Here is a 21,258-nt window from a genome sequence, read left to right as displayed (position 1 = left end):
AGAAGACTTCCTGTCGTGGTTTTCCCTCGACGTGACTGACAGGTGACACGAAAGACGTGACGCAGGAAATGGCTCGATAGTACCGCGCGTGCATGGTCATGATTGTCGTCGTTAGCATACAGTTTCCACACGTCTTTACTCTTTATGTTACACGAAGATGCAGCAAGAACTTTTTGCAGGAGTATTTAAGCGGCAAGATGTCTGATTATGTGTCTGCAATGCACCGACTTGCGTCTTTGAACACAATTTGCCTCGGCGAATGGAAAACGTACAGTGTGAACTTGGTATTATTCAGACAACCAATCAAGTCAACCCTGAAACATGACAGCGAGTCATGTTTAGACAGAGCGGGTGGAGTTTGTTGCGTCTTTTTTGCTATTGTTGCTCAGAAACAATCAGATGAGTGCTAACGTTAGCTTAACACATGAACTCTACGCTACCTGAAAGTAGCCTGAAATGCCAAAGCGTTGCACTCTTTTCGTTCAGATAATAGCAAAATTATTGGAAGCCTTCTTGCTGAAGGAATCCAGCTAAAGTCCCCACAATGAGACGAAACCACAATAACCACATCGGGAGCTTTTCTGCTCTGAGTTAAATTATTTTTTTCACTTTTACGGTCCAGGCGAACTTAATGAAGTTCAGTCAGGAAGACTAAGTACATAGTGTCTGCCAATCACTCCTCTCAGGAAACGCTCGCTGCTAATTTCCTTGCCGCCATTGTTCGGGTCTGTCAATCAGGATATCAGCTGTTCTGCCCGGCGACACAATGAAATGCAACGCGCTGCGTGTCCCCATAAGACTGCGTGTCCCCGTAAGACTGCGTGTCCCTGTAAGACTGCGTGTCCCTGTAAGACTGCGTGTCCCTGTAAGACTGCGTGTCCCTGTAAGACTGCGTGTCCCTGTAAGACTGTGTGTCCTCATAAGACTGCGTGTCCCTGTAAGACTGCGTGTCCTCGTAAGACTGCGTGTCCCTGTAAGACTGTGTGTCCCTATAAGACTGCGTGTCCCTGTAAGACTGTGTGTCCTCATAAGACTGCGTGTCCCCGTAAGACTGCGTGTCCCTGTAAGACTGCGTGTCCCCGTAAGACTGTCAGGACTCTATCACCACACAGCATCTGTTAATAATAAACAATTCCCTTTTCTTCCTCTGACATCGGATCTCTGCTCGGTGGTCACTCGACAGCTTTTTAATCAAGCGGAGAAGCAGAAATCTCACGTTGTTAAAAAGCAGATGAAGACGCTCACCGATGGCGAGATGCTCATCTATCGGGAGGACGAGGGTTCGGCGTCTCGGGGATCGAACCAACGGCCCAGAGATTAGTGGACTACACGCTCTTTCCTAAACTAAGACTAAAGCACTACAATTTGAGCAAAAGAAACATGATCAGGTATTGGAAATGTTTGCATCTCATCAGCAGGAAAGAGGAGACGTGAGACTCGTGTTGGCCGATCCAGACGATGCCGAAAATAAAAATTTAGAGAGGTCCAGAAAAAAGGCTTGATTCACCTCTAGGAATCGATAGAGATCGGTAAGCGTGAGTGTGTGTGGCGTGCCGATGATGTCACATTGCATTGGTTTCATTGAGTTTTCAGTTAGTGCTCAGAGCCACTGACAGCAGCTTTTAAAGAACGGGGGCGGCGGGGACTTAAGGACTCGGTAATGGAGGCCAACCGGGCGAGTGATACCTACTTGGCGCTGTGACTCCCTCTCCATTTGCACTCGCGCTCAGCGACGCACACACACACACACACACACACACACACACACACACTGTGGGCCTGCGGGGAGGCGGGAGCGCTGCAGCAATGTGGCCCAAAAAGGCAAGGTCACCTTCAGTGAATTGGGATGGAGGGAGGCAATTCCCTCAGGACGAAAAACAGGGAGCAACTCGTGAAAACGCAATTAAGCGGGATGCACATCAGTGGGTGCCACAGGCGGAGGGGGTTGTTTTGTTTGCACACAACTTATCTGGGAAATCTGGGAGACGTTCGCTAAATGCACACAACGGGATCGAGTAACCTCGTAAATCTGCCTCATCAACTAAACATTTCACAAATTCAACTTCTCAAATGAGAGTTATTGGTTTTCCTCTGCTGTATGAAGCTGATTACCTCTAATGAAGTAAGTTCAGATCAGTGTGTCTATGAGAAAATTACTCTACTCTGGGCCTCTGGTTGTATAGAAGTCTATGCTTCATGTCTTAAAGCTGCATTCTCTCTCCTGACCACCAGGGGGATACTCCTATGGTTGTATAGAAGTCTATACTTAATGTGTTAAAGCTGCATTCTCTCTCCTGACCACCAGGGGGCGACTCCTCTGGTTGTATAGAAGTGTATGCTTCACGTGTTAAAGCTGCATTCTCTCTCCTGACCACCAGGGGGCGACTCCTCTGGTTGTATAGAAGACTTTCTTTTTGGAGAAACTATTCTCAAGGTGTTTTCTGGGTTTCGAACACTAAAAACCTCTCATTTAAAACAGCAATAAAAATGGGTAAAAGACGCAGAACATTTCGGGGGTTCGTGCAGAAAATAACTCCCCATCTCTTTCCCCGAGATATGAATCGGAACTCTTTTTATTCACAGCTCTCTCATCCGGGTTCAGGAGTCTCGTCCTTCATGCAGACGATCCGTCACAGGGAACACGGAGGGACAGACGAGGACAGTGAACGCACCGCCGTCCCTCCTGCGCTCATCGGCCGAATATATTCGCCCGCCGAGGCCCTGAGGTGTCGTGTTATATCACAGACGCATGAATGTTAACGACGGCATTACTTGGAGCTTTGTTTAGCAGCTTCTTCACGTCTGACCTGCATCTGAGTCGGTACTGTTTGTGCCGTTTTCCTTTTGCTTCGACTCTCCCACGCAAACAGATGAAATGTTACACGAGCAGTTGAGCTGGAGGTCAGTGACGCTTCTTTATTATTGCAACATGTTTTGTTTGTCTAAAGTGCCCCAAACCTCTGAAAATGCAAATAAGAGCAGCCGGAGCAGCTTTTAATGTAAGTACATGTGCCACGATATGGAAATACCCTTTTTACAAATCCAGGTCATGAATTCCAATATTTAATCAACAATTGTCAGAAGTGAAAGGCACTTTGGCACCAGATTAAAGTGCTGATTTATTCTGATTCAATAAATAAAGCACATCTTCAGTTGAGGGGATTCTTTTGCGCAGATAGAGAAGACAAAGGAAAGGAAAGAAATACAATAAAGAAAGCGGGGAGGACAGTATGGAGGAAGGATGTAAGGAAGGAAGGAAGGAAGGAAGGAAGGAAGGAAAGAGAAGAAGAGAGGGCAGAAAGATAGAAGGAACCATGCAGGAGCGAGAAGGAAGAAGTGATGAAGCAAAGAAAGGAGAGGAGGGAAGGAAGGAAGGAATTAAGCGAGATGGGAAGTTATTGGCCATCAGATACATGCAGCGAGTGGAAAGTATTTCAAAGGAATGAAGGAAGAACAAAAGAGAAATAAGTAGAGAAGTAAAGGAAGGAGAGAAAAAAGAAGTAAAGATGGAACAAAGTGCAATTTTTCCTTCAAAATAGTACTGAGACACATTTACTCGACCAACCCTGAGGGGGCGTGTGTGTGTGTGTGTGTGTGTGTGTGTGTGTGTGTGTGTGTGTGTGTGTGTGTTGAACTGAGACACGTACGGCGGCGGCTGACAGGACCTCCGCTTTGAAGTGACAGCCCCCGCCATCAGGCCGCCGAGGCGTGTCGCCTAATAGGCGTGTCACCTAAAAGGCGCCCGAGGCGGCGCCCCTCTTCCGACGGCACCCGTCCGGGTGCCGTCGGAAGAGGGGCGCCGCCTCGGGCGCCTTTTAGAAATATTTGCCGTTGCTCGCGGCGGTCCGAACACCGTTTAGTCCTCACTCTCACGAGCCACAACCCAACTCTCACCACGGCAAACACATTTTGAGATTAATCCGGTGAGCAGGAGAAGAGTTTCTGTATGTTTTCTGTTTAAATGTTTTTAACGCGGGGGATGAAATACAGTTTTGCCTTTCTTCAGCGTGTCATAGTCACTTATCTTCAGGGTTGAGTCATTTCAACATCAACAGCAAATGTCAGTCAATTCATCACCAGCAGCAAGGCGGGTATTTTTAGGAAGATAGGTGTCCTCGGATTCGCCTCAGAGGGCCACTTAGCAACGGCACATCTTGATGAATGGTTAATTACACAAAGTTCATAACACATCCTCCTTTTCTTGGTGCATGATTTATTTTTTTATTTTTGGTACTCAAATTTAAGCCGATTTTTAAGACGTTTTCTGCAAATACCACACGTATGTGGTGTCTTACGGTGGATATATGCAGTTGTTTGTGCGTTAGAGGAAATAGAATCTAGCAATGCAACCATGGAGGCTTCTGAGATACTACAAGTAGAGCTGTTTGGTCAGTTTCAGATGCTTGTGCTGGCGCAGATTATTGGAAGTTGAAAACGCATGGAGCAAGTTGAAGAAAGGTTTTTCACCTTTTCAGCAACACCAGAGACATATTTTGTGATCAAGCAAACCCATTTCCACTGCGAAACGTCTACTCTCAGCGATTGTGGCCGTAAATCACAGACACTGTGCTGTCGGGTTACAATCATCGGTTCAATAAAATACTCCTCTTGAGGAGAAACTCCTCTTGGCACTGCGTTCTCTGGGTATTTATTTATCTGTTGTCACTTACAGCGGCAACAGTACATTCATTTAAGAAACTAGAAGTGTTCATGGGTCCAAACTATTGGACCTGATATGAAACAGACTCCTAGAAAAGAGACACACAAATTGAAATCATATTTCTTTCCAATAAGAGACCCGAGAGAAGACAGAACCAGTCAGAAATATATTTATGGTTTTATCTCTTCAATTGTAGCTGGATGGTTTATTTTCGAAGTTCTACAAAGAATCTTCTCTTGAAAAACGTGTCCTGATTCTTTAAGTTGTTGAAAACATTAATTCACATTATATCGATAATATGAGTTCATCAGTGTATTAGTTGGGATCATGAAGCAGCCTTCAGTTCCAAGTGTCCTACAGCTGCATTCTCTCTCCTGACCACCAGGGTCAACTCCTCTGGTTGTATAGAAGTACATGATTCACGTGTTAAAGCTGCATTCTCTCTCCTGACCACCAGGGTCAACTCCTCTGGTTGTATAGAAGTATATGCTTCATGTGTTAAAGAGCTGCATTTTCTCTCCTGACCACCAGGGTCAACTCCTCTGGTTGTATAGAAGTCTATGCTTCATATGTTAAAGCTGCATTCTCTCTCCTGACCACCAGGGTCAACTCCTCTGGTTGTATAGAAGTATATGCTTCATGTGTTAAAGCTGCATTCTCTCTCCTGACCACCAGGGGGCGACTCCTCTGGTTGTATAGAAGTCTATATAAATGACTCTACTTCTCTTGATGTATTCCCTCAGTAAACATTGTAAACATGAGTTTATGTCTCAATCTCTAGTTTCAAGTCTTCTTCAATACAGCATGATGTTCATTTAGTAAATTATGGTCATTTAGAGTCAAACAGACCATAAAGCAGGGGACGCTTTAGGGGCGGGACTACAAGGTGATTGACAGGTCATTACCACGATGTTGTCGGGTCTGGAAGTTGTCCGTGTTTGTTGTCCAACAACTTTAAACCTTTCACAGTGTGTTTTCACTTCATATTTTTGCTCGCCTAAGACCCTTATTCAGTTGGACTTAGCTCCACCCTCTCATGTCTCTTCCGGTTGCAAAAAAACAAGATGGCGGCAACCATAAACCAAGATGGCAACAGCAAAGATGGCAAACTCAGGGCTTCAAACCCGGCAGTCCACAAACCGATGGGTGACGTCACGATGACGACGCCCACTTCTCTATACAGTCAATGGTTGTGAATCGTGTATTCAGTTTTAATAAAACTATTTAAAACCAGAGTGTAAAACTTCAGACAACAGGCACCAGCTGCCCTGTCGCTGAGCAGAAACTATTTCAGCTCAAATATCATCAAGAAAAAAGACATCAAGCTAATACTGTGATTGACGGTTTTGGCAGAAATACAGAATGAAGAAATAATGGAACGGTCACTCAATCAGAGCTTTGTGCGTCAACTTGTGTTTAAATCAAACGTTCACTTACCTTTGAGACACCTGGTGAAAGAGCATCAGCTGCCAAAGATTTACACCGTTATTGACCGGCGCCATGTTAAAGTGTTGCATGCATTTAAACTGTACGGCCTTCGTTCAAACCTGCTGTCAAAGCACCACCAGTGGAAATATTTCTAAAATATATATATATATATATACTGCGTTCCGTTTGGCACCAAATGTCCGTTCTGTGGTTATCAGCCAAGGACACCCGGCTGGTCCGTGTGTGCTGGAGTGTGAGTGACTTTTCCTATCAGGTGCGAGCAGAGAGCCGGTTCTCCGCTCTCAGGAAGCGGAACATTTGTGGAACGTACCGTAGGAGAGGGGGATGTCCAGATCGCCCTGCCAGGACATCTGCCCCGATTCGTCTATGGATTGCTGCGCTGTAAAAAACAACAACGACAACAACAACGGGCCGCTTGTTTACAGCTCGTTCTCAGTCCAACGTCGCTTCGGATTCATTAAAAACTCCAAAAAGGAGGACAATAGCTAGAAAATCTACTACTGTGCCGTGCTGCGTTCACACTGCCGGGAAGTGTTACTTTGTCATTGGAAGTGTGGATTTAATCACAGATAATAAATGTGTGTGTGTGTGTGTGTGTGTGTGTGTGTGTGTGTGTGTGTGTGTGTGTGTGTGTGTGTGTGTGTGTGTGTGTGTGTGTGTGTGTGTGTGTGTGTGTGTGTGTGTGTGTGTGTGTGTGTGTGTGGACTTTTTGCAAGATGTCACTTCAAGCCAATTATGTGTCATGTCCAACTTTCGGCGAGCTGAAACAAAAGTCACAGGCACTTTTGTTATTTGGCAGAAAGAGAGCGACAGCATGACACAGTGGCTTTGTGGGTGAAAGGATTGTTGCTCTGAACTTAAAGGGAACGGCGCATGAACAACGAGGACGGACTTTACCTTTCAAGTGGCCTCGTCCGAGCGTCACGAACCCAGAAGAGATGAAGTTGTGCATGTCTTGGCCTCCGCCGCGCAGGTTTTCTTTCCCGTAGTGCCCTGGGGGATAAACAATGAAGGGAAGTTTATATTTCAGCAAAAAGTGGAGAAGAAGGTCACATTTAGAAAGTGGTGCAGTGAAATTCATCCTCAGTATAGGTGTTACTAGAAAGAACACTAGCAGGGGCTGGTTACTGCACTACTTTAGCTAGCGAGCTAACGGCTAACAAGCTAGCAACAACAGAACAGAACTATGGGAAATTGAAGTGCTAATGCCCACTGAAGGGCAGTGCTGGAGAAGCACCGCCGACACCCGGAGACACTCAGCATCTCATCTCGGTATAATAACTCTTCTGGAACTTCAAGCGGGGAAAGTTCACATCATATATTGCTCATGTTTTCATTTTAAATCCAGATATCCACCATTGTATTGTCATTAGCTTATGTGTATTGTCCCTTCCCCCCAAAGGTTAATACTTTCTTATTCAGAAGAAATGCATATAAAGGTGTTCTCTTTGTTGAGTTATTATTTTAAGGACACTTTAATAATTTGTTATCACTGAAGGTATATATAAAAGCAGTGATGAGAAGGATTTAAAAGAGGGAGTAAGCTACACATTATGCTACTTTAGCTAGCGAGCTAACGGCTGACAAGCTAGCAACATGAAACATGTCTGCCCTAGTTAGTCAGAAAGCCTTGAAACTCTTTGAATTTTCTCTGTCGTGGGTTGTTTACTCCCAAATGTTAACTACAACTCCCAAGGTGCATTTCAGCACATCATACACATCCAGTCACTGCGTTGACATTTGGCTAACGGTGGGTCAACGCGTGAAGATTTTTGGCGTTTGAAAAAACGAACGGTACGATGTGCAGCTTAAAATAATGAGATTTTGGATTCTGGGTCGAATTTGTGAACTACGATTCAGCGTTTTGTTCACGAGTTCAACAAAGAAACGTTAGTTTGGTAAAGCGGACGCCTGGCATCTTCTGCGTGGCAATGATGGGATGGGGTTGTTCCGCCCGTCGTGTCAAAAATAACGGACAAAACAGGATTTCTCAAGAAGGACCATAACTGATGGCCATAGCACAGGCTGAAAGTCCAGTGTTTCCATGTGAGGTAATATTTAGGGTATCGTTTCAAGAAAAATCTGAAATGGTAACCGAGAATTGGGGACAAACAAAAAGAGCCAACAACTCAGACAGTTAAAGATAAACTCAAGTTAATGTCAGACTGGTCTACTCAAAATGAAGTTTTGAGGGAAAGTATTTTCTCACAGATATTTTTTGTATTTGATTTATCACCAATACGTCAATACGTTGATATGAAGCGTGATTTCTGGTCCAGAAACGTTGAGATTATTCAACGTATCTGCGGTTACATTTACATTGCAGCGACTGTGTTGTGAAAAGATGGATCTTCAGGACGTCGTTCCCTTGGAGAGAGTCCATCGATCGCGGCCGTTCCGCGGGCCTTAATACTGACAAGTATCTCTACTCAATCCCCCAGAAATATATCTGCCATTTCATAACGGACGAGCTGTCGATGACGAGAATACTAAACAGGGCTAAAATGGCACAGCTGACAAAAAAACAACTCTCGGGCGGATCATCAGCTCGTCAATAAAGATGCCAAAGATGCAGTTCTGCACGTCTCAAACAGTCGTCTCTCACAGCGAGGGAATTTTACATTTAATCGAAAAACAAAATTGCAATGCTTTTGGCTTCTCAGAAGCAGGATGATTGGAGTTGGACACAGTTGGATTTTAGAAGGGATTTACCCCCCACCAACACACCTTAGGTATACACCCTTTTTGGATTTCCCATGTGTTAAAAGACCACTCCGTAATGCAATTTGTACCACATTGCCGTTAACCGTCCTCCGCACCAGTGCTGTAATTGAGAGTCCGGCCTGGACACAAAGCAGCCAGACGAGGTCCCTGCTGGCGCCCGACAATGTGCAATTGTCCCGTCAATCACAGACAAGTCTTGAGAAGAAAATAAAAGGAGGTAGTGTCGACGGAAACGGCAAAAAAAGAACACAAAAAACGTACCGACAAAACCAGAGTTGCTTCATCAAAGCTCTCCTCTCTCTCCTCCCCTTCCTCCCCTTTCTGCATTAACTGGCGAGCGGTTAAATGCCTCCTTCTCCAAAGGGAACCACTTCAAAGTCAATAACATCACTCAGACCTTTGGGCCTCGGGAAGCCGATATCGAACGGCATTTCAAATTATCATAATGAAAAGAAACACCTGGGACCTTTAGGCCGGGTCTTCATCACACCAGCGTTCGGCACTCGAGGCCGAGACGCCGCAGCTCGTTTGTTTCTTTTGATCCGGCCCGGAGGAAGACTATTAACTGGTTACCGACGTGCCGACGCTAATGTGGAGCCCTCGGAAGAAAAACGAAAACAGGACAAGAAAAGGAATAAATATATTTCCCTGCATCTTGTGATTCTTTCTCTTAACGGCACACTATGTCGACGACATGGTGGAGTATGTCTGTGTGATGTCGCCCTGCAGAGAGAAACACTGATGATTCATAACCTCCATATGCTCCAAGGACGGCACCGCGAAGCTGGAATCAGGTGGCTGGAGACGCTGGCTGTGATATGAAGTGGCAGCACACACCTATAGCCCCTTATTATCTCTGGAAATGTTCCTCAAAATTGCCTTTTCCATCCTGCATAATGAGAACAGAGCTCGCCTTTTCTGTTTCGGAATAACCGTTCTATTTAAGTTTTCATCACACATTTATACATGAAGGGGCAGAGTGTTTTATTTTGGAGATAAAAACCTCCAATCTCTGGATAAAAGTGAGATTTATGAACTTATGTATATTTGACTTGGCCTTTTAACAACTATAGTGTCAGTCAAGGACTCAAGTTTGCACATTAATGCACACAGTTCATGTCAAAGGGTTCATGTGTTAATCCTAAATGACTTTAAGGTTAACTTCAGGTTTATTAACTGGAAACAAACGTTTGCGATGCATCGTCTGTGCAAAATGTGTTCTTCCAACTTTGAGGCAACAATTTTGGGGAAGTTACTTTCCTGTTTCAATATACAAATGCATCCATGCATGAAGCCAAGTCCATAGAGAAGTGGTTCACAGCTTTATTGTTTTTTTTAAATATTTCTTCACTTATTTCTATTTGCTTTCTCTGCTACACCAAAAACAAACCAAACCGTGACCCCAAAACCGAGGAACCTTTCAACCCGTGAACGTTGCGTACTGCTCATTAATTACTCATTCACAGTCTTCCTTGAGCGTCATGATTACAGACTGAGACGTCCAGACTCACTAGCATCAGCAATACGGCATAAACCTTTCAAAAATATCATTCCAAAGTGTCATTTTATAGTCGGCCATGTTCTGCAGGGTTTTAAAAAACCCAAATGTGTCCGTTCTCTGTCTGCAAAGTGTGGAAGACATTTGTCGCCTATTTTTCACAGCAACCATAGAAACTTTAGAGAAGAACAGAACAAAAGAAGAAATGAGAGAACAGAACTCTAGGAAATTGAAGTGATAATGCCCACTCAAGGGCAGTCCTGGAGAAGCACCGCCGACACCCGGAGACACTCAGCATCTCATCTTGGGATAATAACTCCTCTGGAACATCAAGCGGGGAAAGTTCACATCACATATTGCTCATGTTTTCGATATTAAATCCAGATATCCACCATTGTATTGTCATTAGCTTCCCTTTATTGTCCCATCCCCAGGTTCATACTTTCCTATTTGGAAGAAATGCATAAAAGTGATCTCTTTGTTGAATTATTATTTGAAGGAGACTTTAATAATTTGTTATCACTGCTTTTATATATATATATATATATATATATATATATATATATATATATATATATATATATATATATATATTTATATAAGCATTGATGAGAAGGATTTACAAGAGGGAGTAAGCTGCACATTATATAGGACACCATCAACTGAGTGTGGCTTCTGACAGCTCCAATTATTTATACTCCTTATTAATGCTGCTACATGAAAAAAAAAGTCTCTTCAAATCCATCATTATCCTCCTCACCCATTAACTCTGAAGTGTGACCCAGGAGATGGTTTCAGACCAAAGGATCTCTGCAGTCTGTCTTCCCTCATAAAGACCTTCTCATAAATCAGATGAGGATAAGAGACTCCTTCTCTCTCGGCTCAGAGGAACGTCATGAAGGAGAATTAGTGCAGAAAACACAAGTTGTTTCCAGTGCAGAGAAACACAAATAGATTGAACATGCATTATTGATTGAAATCTGTTATAACCTCTTTTACTTACCTAACCTTTCTAATTATTGAAATCCTGTGAAACCTTGAATTAATCTACAATGAACAAGTCATACTACACAGACACAGTGAATATGATCTTTTGACAGGATATTGATGTCTTAATTACAGTTGTAATGTCTTCATCGGTAGAATGTGTCAAAACTATATTTAATTTCAACACTTTCAACTGTTTCATTAACAAAGAGAAGACATCTATCATTTTAATGTAGACTGAATCTGTTTTAAATGTTAGCACAAGGCTTTTATTCTTAAATATATGTGTCGGTCAATGGTGTGTTAAATTAATACCATAACATATAGCTGTCATGTTTTGCTCATAGTGTGAAAAAATGTATATAAACAAGTGACTCTATAATAAAGTAGAACAAGTTTGCATTTAATCAGGAAAAGTTTAAATTTGTCTGTTCATCTTCATTCTTCTTTTTTAAAAACAAACAAACGTTCATAAAAACAGAGACATCATCTGCATATTGTAACTCCTTGTAATGGATGCATTGAGTATAGAAATGTTTCCATGTGACTAAAACCCTGTTTCTTGTTTCTTTTACCATCAACCTTAAACTTTAACCCCAAACCCAACAGCTAACCCCTCAAACAGCCATTTAAAGCAGTCAGAACTTGACAAAATGTTTGAAAAAAATGCTCATCCTTGCGATATACAAGTTCAATTCATAAATCCAGAGCATTGAGGAACGCACATGCAGCTTTACATTCACACACGGTTCTTTCATAGAAGCAGTTTGTTCCTCCTGGAAAATGTCAGAAGTAAAATCTACAAAGAGAAGCCCATCAATGAGCTAAAGATAAATCATACCCAGAAGTAGCACTAAAAATATAATGAGCTTTGACCATTTCCACGCTGAAAAAAGAACAAAGCCATCGTCTTCTTTTTTTAAACTCACATCACTGTCATGAATGTGTCATTAATCTGAGTCACGTCTTCCCTGCAGGACGCCCACCCGTCAGCAGCGGCAACAATGGAGACGACACCGGTTGGACGCGCCAGACATCTTGTCTGTGGGCGCCACTGGAAAACAACCCGCGTGGCTTTGTGACGCACAGATTTACGTAATTCGCTAAAGGCAGAAATTACTGGAGGTCAAAGTACTATTAACAAAAATCTAAATGGCCATGTGATGAGTTTGAATAATATAACCTGTCTATGCAGCACTCACAGGGTTTTAAAATGACAGGACGCCATATTGCAATTTCGATAATGTTCTGCATAATTTGTTATTAGATTTACCTCATTGTATTTAGTAAGACACACAATTTCAACTCAGTGTTTTCCTTTTAAAATAAAGTATGACTCTCCTACAAGATGGGACTTTAATAACAAGTATTACTGCAGGTGGTGCAAATCATTTTAATTCATAACGTACTTTAGTGGTGGATGCAGGATTATCTAACCCTAACCCTGTGAACCAAGAGGTCTGGGACCCTGTGGACCAAGAGGTCTGGGACCCTGTGGACCAAGAGGTCTGGGACCCTGTGAACCAAGAGGTCTGGGACCCTGGTGGACCAAGAGGTTTGGGACCCTGTTGGACCAAGAGGTCTGGGACCCTGGTGGACCAAGAGGTCTGGGACCCTGGTGGACCAAGAGGTTTGGGACCCTGTTGGACCAAGAGGTCTGGGACCCTGGTGGACCAAGAGGTCTGGGACCCTGTGGACCAAGAGGTCTGGGACCCTGGTGGACCAAGAGGTCTGGGACCCTGGTGGACCAAGAGGTCTGGGACCCTGGTGGACCAAGAGGTTTGGGACCCTGGTGGACCAAGAGGTCTGGGACCCTGGTGGACCAAGAGGTTTGGGACCCTGTTGGACCAAGAGGTCTGGGACCCTGTAGACCAAGAGGTCTGGGACCCTGTGGACCAAGAGGTCTGGGACCCTGTGGACAAAGAGGTCAGGGGGCCTGTGGACCAAGAGGTTCAGTGGCCCGTTGGTTGATAATCTCATTTTGTACGTTCAGCCTTGGTGCTTTTCCTTCTCTGCTACCTTCTTCTTTTACTTCTTCTGTTTATTGCAAACAAACAGTAACTTCCATATTTACTGTAGATTGAAGGCTACATTACTATTGTATGAAAGAGTGATGGATTTCTGGCAAAACCTGAACCTTGATGAAGACATTGTGGTTTGTTAAAGTAAACTGGTTTGGTTATAACGGCCAATAGCATCAAAAATTCCTTAAATTTCCTCCAAATTTATATTGATTTTTATTTTAAACAAGGCAAAGTTTAAAGTCTAAAAACATCATCGGTAACATTTACTAATGGAGAGTAGGAAAGCAGACATGATTTATATGAAAATGATGGTACTACTGCAGACGTTCTACAAAGAGAAGATTATTTAAAGCCAGATTGGTGACCAATAAGGAGTAATCTACTCGACTCGAAATCGACTCCAAACAAGAAAATACGCAAAAAATGCTGCAAGAAACGTCGCTCACATCTTTCAGTTCAGTACAGTCTGCATCAGCTCTCTTCCGACACGTTCCCTCCACGTCGGGCGGAGGCGGAGAAGAGAGGAAGGCGGAGCGACACGAGAGTGAAACACAACCCTGTTGAATCTGGGACACCATACTAGGGCACTTAGCAAACGAGCTGATCCCCGGAGCCGGGATCTGGAGACCGGCCGGATAAAAGTAGGAGGAGCGGCGTCGCACGACACAATTATCTCTGGACGAAGAAAAAAAAAGAAGCTCTTCCGCTGGAGATGATAATTTGCATCTCAATTTTGAGCCAGTGCTGAGTCGGCTTATGGGACACGCAGCGTAAAGAAGCCTTGGCACAGTCATTTTTTAATTCTCTATGTATATATATTTCCTTACGTGTTTCGTTTTTAGAAGGGGAAAAGCTTAAGATTGAAGTTGCATCTATTTCAGTGGATGTCAATCAAAGAATGTTGGTAGGATTAAGGGAAGCGTTAGGGAGAGGGTCTTTCTTTACGAGTTGCTTAAGCTTCACCATCGTAATAACACAAAGATGGATTTTTGTAAATGGGCTTGCAGTGGAAGCTACACGAGACAAATCATTCGGCCTTTGAAAAAACGCTCTATCTCCCAGCGAGAGCTATTGATCGGTATAAAAGCTGATTGGCGTCACCTACCGTGGTTGGACGGCTTGGCGTGAACGGGAGTGTAGTGATTCTTCGAGGTTCTGACCGGCGTCTCGTCTTTGGGCGATCCATCAATGGCCGCGATGTTTTCATGTTCGTACTGAGATATTGGAACTGGCCCTTGTTGCCTCAGAATGTCTGCCAGGGCTCTGGAAAGAAATCACACAAATGAGAAAAGAGCAATTACCAGCATTTTCTTTTTTTCTCTCTTCTTCTATTCTCCTCGTCATCCCCCTGAAGGTCTTCCTAATTTATTTAGCTACAGCTCCAATCTGAAGGGTAGAGGTACAGGGGGGCAAAGCAGAGAGGAAATCCTAATTACACCCGCAGTCACGAGGGAGTTGGGTTTTCAATAGTGCGGAACACAAGGTACAGACGAGTCCTATTATACTTGCCGGACTCGAGCTCAAGGCACATTTATGAGCAGTTAGAAGCCAGTGTCTCTTCTTTGAAGTCACAAAATAAAAGGCCATTTTTCACAAACACCATTTCCAACTTTTGGTGGCAGAGTCAGCTGGTGAGATGGAGAGCCGAGTTCCTTAATGAAAATGACAATTTAACTGTGTCAATGTCAACCTAAAGCAACCGCACATTCCACTTCCCCATAACTCTGTGACTTTGGGAGATATTTCGTATATTAATAGCATTTCGCTTCCAGGATGAGAACACTTTAGCCGTTTCTTGTTCGCAGACAGAGGCGACCTGATTCTGCATTTGTCCCAGTTGGCTGCTATGTCGTGTGCAGCAGGAGCTTCAGCAGTTTTGCCGAACTTTTAATGATTTTAATGAGAAAGATAAACATGTTTGCCTCGGAAATAAAAAAACAAAATTGTAAAAGTCACTTTTGATCGTTTTTATATCGCATGGAATCTGCAGGAGCATTTGTCAAAAACGCTGTGACTGTTTATAACCGAATACAGCTGGATCAATACTACATTTTGGGGAGTTTATAGTAATATCAATATGTGGGAGTTTAAAACGTCTGTCAACAATATAGCCAATTTATTTTATTTTGTTCACACTTTTACGGCCTAAAACCACTTTTGCCGAAAACAACAATGGGCCCAAAACGGGCCCTTTGGGGAACGCCACAATTTAACGGATTCACAGAGAAACAGAAGTCTGATATAGAAACATCAAGTTCTGTCCTCTGAGACCTATGAACACATAACCGTGTTGAAGTAGGACCCTGAAACAGCTTCCATGCTATCAACAACGCAAATGAAAAGACCAAAGCTAGCAATGAGTTGACCCTTCTAACAAGTAATGTGTGTTTCCAAAGCCGAACGTATATCGTCTTCCTCCAATAAGAACTCATCAATGAGCCACAATGTTGCACTTGGTGACACGTTTCTTCACCACCATTTTGATCACAAACACTCACTAGAGCAGCAAATGTGGGCTAAAAACTAAACATACAATTTCAATCAAATTGCAAAGATTTAGATCTCCAGTAGGAGCCTTTGGGTTCTTGAGTCTGAGGGCGCAGTCGACTCACACATTGACTCACACTCACACACAGCTTTTGTTCTTTCCTTTGTGCAGAACATCACCAGCATTAACATTTCCAGATAAGGCCAAGCAGAGTGATCCATCTACCCATCGTTCTCTTGTGGACAAACTATTTAAGGCCGCTGATGGTCTAGAACATATCTTTGGCATCGCTCTGCAATCTGTTGTGATTTATCGTGGTCCAACATATTTGCTGATGCCAGTATTTATCTGATAAAGCTCGAAATTGGCTGATAAATTCTAAGGTCAGACTTCTCACACTTCTCCCTGAACCTTTTGCATTGAACTTCCAGTCACCTGCGGCTATTTCTGCCCATTCAGTCGTCTTTCCTTTCAACTCGGGTCTTTTATTCTCACCTCCGAGCTGGTATGCATTGCATTGCCTCTCGGTTTAGCCTGCAGAATGTGATCAATACAGCCTGTTCAAACCACTGGCTTTAGCTCTCACTCTGCATTTATTGTGTTTCGGTGAAGGTCACGGACCAAACAGCAAAGGTCTGCCAACAGTTCAGTATTCTGCTCACAGTCGCAGAGGTAAGAGACCAAATTGCATTAGAGAAGCGCCCACTTTTTAGCAGCGGACCCGCGCCAAGTATACAGCTAATCCCGTGTTCCACTCCTTCTCTGTGGTCACGGCTGTCGCGGCGCGAACGTCTGGTGCCAGCCTCCGAGGTTTATTCCAGCAGATATCGTTACAACGGCACCGCGTGCCAAGCAGTCGGTGGAAATAAAGAAATCATAAAACGATAAAAAAAAAAATGACACCATTGACCACCCAGCGAGCCTGCTCACTGGATCGACCTCTCTCTCCGCTCTCACGGCGCCTGCTCGCGCTGGAGTGGCGGCATGAAGCAGATCCACTTGAAAGGATGGAAGCGAGGAGACGCAAACTTCCTCCGTCGCTTCAATGTCTCCATCGCTGCATTTGTCCCAGTTGGCTGCTATGTCGTGTGCAGCAGGAGCTTCAGTAGTTTGCAGAACGGGCCGAACTTTTTATGTTTTTAATGAGAAAGATAAAAAAATTCCCTCGGAAATAAAAAACAAAATAGTAAAAGACACATTTTTTCTCGTTTTTATGTCGCATGGAATCTGCAGGAGCATTTGTCAGAAACGCTGTGACTGTTTATAACCCGAATAGAGCTGGATCAATACTACTTTTTTTTTTTTTTTTAAATAGCAATAGCAATATTTGGGAGTTTAAAACATCTGTCAACAATATAGCCAATTTATTTTATTTTGTACACACTTTTATAGCCTAAAACCACTTTTGCCGAAAAAGCGTGTAAGCTGAAAACAACAATGGGCCCAAAACGGGCCCTTGGGGAACGCCACAATTTAACGGATTCACAGAGAAACAGAAGTCCGATACAGGAACATCACGTTCCGAGCAGAGACGGAGGAGTGCTGCATCATGAGCTTTGTTGTTCTTTTTGTTGTTGTTTCAAATGAAATACTGTATCATAAAGTCTCACGAGTCCATCTGGATATTAAAAAGCTGACTGTGCCAACTTTTGAAAAGACACTTACAGCAATCACTGGAGCTTGAATGTAATCTATAACAGAGCTCCTTCGTGTTGTTGTCAGTGCTAGAACTTCCCTCTTTCTTTTTTATCAATAAGAACTTCTCACTCTGCGTTCCTCAGAAAGCTGAGTAATCATCTTTGACCTTTTTAAAGCAGCAGGTGCCAAAGTTTCCTGAGTGGCCGATAACAATGCTTAATTGTCTTGGTATTGTTAAGTCAACGCAGTACGGCGTCCTCTGCTCGGTCCAGAGCGGCCTCCGCTTCATGGCAGGTGACTCAAGGGAGCAATGACGAAGCGCTTTTTATTCTCAATGAGTGGGTGGAAAACATGCAATTTTAGTCAGATCCAACCCCTATTAAAACCCCATTTCTACTCCTTTTTTCTTTTTAATAGATTTCCAACACCTGCTTCAGTGGGGCTGCAGAGTATCCCAGCATGCATCACGTAAAATACAGCCTGGTCCCTTATAAAGCAGCGTATGCCATCGAGAGACAGCTGGTTGTCTTTGAAAAAAAGGGAGGAAATCCGAGTTTAAAAACCTTGCCTCTGGCTTTTCCACACAAATCCAGTAACCATAACTCTACGCCAGACGTTGAGCTGGTTGAGCTGCAACCAATGACTTTTTGTATTTTCTTTATTGATTAGGGGAGCTGCCCATAACGGACACCGATACAGCTCCAATGGCTTGTTTAGTCCGGTCAGCAGAAACAACACAAACATATTCAGTTTACTACGAAGAAAGACAAAGACAAGCATCAAGGCTTCTTGTTTCAGAGGCTAGGACGATCAGATGAGGCCTTTCTTGTTGGAGAATGACTACTAATCAATTATCAAAATCATTTGTTTTGCCGATCAATTAACTGTAATGTAGTTACAGGAGTCATCCGCTTGTAAAGGCCCTCATGTATTACTGGTTTAAAGTGGGCGGGGCTCAGTGGGAGAAAAGATGATGTCACACACGTCTGCGCACCAATCAGAATTTAGCCGCGTTCTCATCATACATCACTGGAAACTTTGATCTTCACAAATATTTAACGTCGACAAGAAAACGAATGGAATGGAACAATAACTGATGTCTCCATTCATTTATCAGGAGTCTTTCAAACGGCAAAATCTGTGCATAATTTGGTCATTTTAGTTGCTTTTTGGGGGAAACAAATGAGATTTAGTGTAAATCTATTGAGGTGGTCTATTGAGACTTAATTAAAAAAACGAAGAGGCTCTCTGGGAGGTTATATATATATATATATATATATATATATATATATATATATATATATATATATATATATATATATATATATATATATATATATATATAGCCATAGGATGAGATTTGATGTTGCTTTAAAACGCTCATCGAGCAATTCAGTGATGGCCGCTGGTTCCTTGAGGACTAAAGCATATCGTCATTAGAGAAGGACCGACTCCCATCAGGATGAACATGATCATAATGGCTCTCAGTGACATTTACTGTCGTCCCTCTGGGGTTGAACGCACCAACACCAGCCGCTCCTCCTCTCCTGGGACACACACAGGAAGGGATGTGTACCATAGTAAAGTATACAATCTTGACATTTTAATTTTTACGACAGGGGCAGCTCTGGGGAGGAGCGTGACGGCACCGGGTCAAAGGTCACGCGCTCGTTTGAACTCGTCATATTGAGGCTGCGTTGAGTAGGCCGCTGTGAGTCAGTAGGTTTTACACTTTACGTTTACAGAGAACAGAATGTGTTCGACCGAACGCTCCAAAAAAGTGCCAACCGGTCGATACGTGCAGCGTTACGGGACTTTTACCGTTTGTGGGGAAAACTGAAGATCAATTCGACTTGCTTTCTCTCTAAAGCCATAAGCGATGCAGTGAGGATGCTAGACACACGGCTCCAAGAACACAAGGTTCATCCCGGTTTGACACTTAAAGGCACAGTTCACCCTAGAATCAAAAAAGCATCTATTCGTTCTTACCTGAAGTGATATTTATCTATTGTGATGGCCTGAGATGAGTTATATAGATACCTGCCTTCTCTGCATTATAAAACAAAAAAAAACTCCAGAAATCATGACCCGGTTACTCAAGATAACCCACACACCTTATTATGTAGGAAATACGGGGTGAACTGTCCCTTTAATTATTAAAAATACTTAACTTCACTCAATCAAAGCCAAACTTCGCACAGATACTCTTAACATATAGAGCTATGTTATATAGTACATTAAAATATAGCAAATTACGACAAGAAAATACAACTTTACACATTTTTTGTGTGCAAAATATAGATTTTTTCCCTTTTCTGTGCACTATCATAAACCAATATACCAGTAAGACATATTTGCATTTATATGTTCCCAAGAGTTTTCTGTATATTATACCTTTTTAAACTATTAAAATAGGCCCTGTGGTGAGGAGATCATCTGAATCTATATGAACCATTCGGATGTTGGTGCCATGAGGTTTAGTCTGACACAGAGACACAGAAACCTAAAACCTTGTCGTCATGCACAAAAGCACAGACTCACCTGTGCACGTTCATCTCCTGCGGAGGCTTGGTGGCTTTATCATAGGCGACTTTCACAGAAATCCCAATGGCGATGACGAGCGCCACGACCCCGCAGGTGACGTAGACCGTGGCGTTGGTCTGGTCCAGCTCCGGGTCGTACGTGTCCCCCGTGGGCGCCGGAGACGGCGGCTGCGTCTTGATCCAGTCCGGCGTGTTGTAGTTGGTGCAGCCGCGCTGCTCCAGCCGCTTCCCCCGGTCCGCGCAGCAGAAGCGCAGGAAGCAGCTGCCGCAGCAGAAGCGGTGGTCGGTGTTGTTGCAGCTGAACTCCTTGTCGTACTGGCCGCTCACGTCGTAGTAGCCCAGGCAGGTGTCGTGCTGGACCACCGTGGGAGCCTGGACCTGGGTGATCTTCCCCGGGACGGCCGCGGCCGGCGGGACCGCGGTGGAGCTGCCGTTGACCTCCTTCACCTTCGGGTTCCTCCGCGGCGGGTTTTTGCTCTTCTTGGTGGCGGTGGCGGCGGCGCACAGCACATTCAGCGGGTCTAAGTAAATCAAAAGAAGCAGAAGGTGCTTTATCCCCATCATTTGAGGACGCGCTGGTGTTTGTTCTTTCGCCACTTCGCCACTCTCTTCCGTCTGATCTTTTCCCTCCTCAGTGTCTCTCTTCCACTTCTTACCGCGTGGAGCTTCTTGCGGGTTTCCTCATCGCAGGTAGGCTACTCCTGTGCGCGCGCCGAGCTCTCGCTGACTTTGGACTCTGAGTGGCGCTCACCGGACACGCAAAGCATCTTCTGACTTTGCTGCCGTCCAGCTGTGAATGGGGCTTTTCTAATAAAAAGTTCTGCTTTCGGCCCAAGATGTCCTCTTTAACGTCTTCTGCGGAGCCGCGACGGAGACGCGACGTCCTCCAGGGAGATCTTCACCACGCTGCGCTGTGAGGAGGGAGGCAGAGGGGTTTAGTGTGGCTTCACGTCAGCCCAAGAATCCACGAGAACCCCAATTACCGAGCAGGCTTGATAGAAAGAAGGATTGGGATCGATCATTGTCGGGGAAACTAGACGTTTAGACCCGAGGACACTTTCAGCACCGCGGACAGCGCCCGCGTTTCCAGTCGGGTCGTTTGGCTTCAGCTCAGAAAGTAAAACCGGCTCGACCTGTTTGTGGTTTCCATCTTCCATCCACTTTAAATATAAAAACATGTTCTTTAACTCGAGAATAGACACAACCTGTGATCCTGAATTGCACAGAGATGAATAAACGACGTTTAT

The 21,258-nt window shown here is 44.0% G+C and overlaps 1 protein-coding gene across 1 annotated transcript in view; it reads right to left on the bottom strand.

Moving 5' to 3' along the window:
* The window catches only part of LOC306750022 (shisa family member 6), a gene marked incomplete at both ends in the record, with an annotated part of 63,805 nt that extends 43,230 nt beyond the window's left edge, over positions 1 to 20,575 (bottom strand). Inside the window, 4 exons of the mRNA XM_079233396.1 lie at positions 6,420 to 6,488; positions 7,007 to 7,102; positions 14,448 to 14,605; positions 20,010 to 20,575. Coding sequence (XP_079089522.1) covers positions 6,420 to 6,488; positions 7,007 to 7,102; positions 14,448 to 14,605; positions 20,010 to 20,575 — 889 coding nt within the window. The remainder of the gene's footprint in view (positions 1 to 6,419; positions 6,489 to 7,006; positions 7,103 to 14,447; positions 14,606 to 20,009) is intronic.
* Between the last annotated feature and the right edge of the window lie 683 nt (positions 20,576 to 21,258).

The sequence above is a fragment of the Taurulus bubalis genome (assembly GCF_910589615.1).
Source record: "Taurulus bubalis genome assembly, chromosome: 17".
Lineage (NCBI taxonomy): Eukaryota > Metazoa > Chordata > Actinopteri > Perciformes > Cottidae > Taurulus > Taurulus bubalis.
The sequence above is the reverse complement of the archived record's forward strand: the minus strand, read 5'-3'. Positions and strand labels throughout refer to the sequence as shown.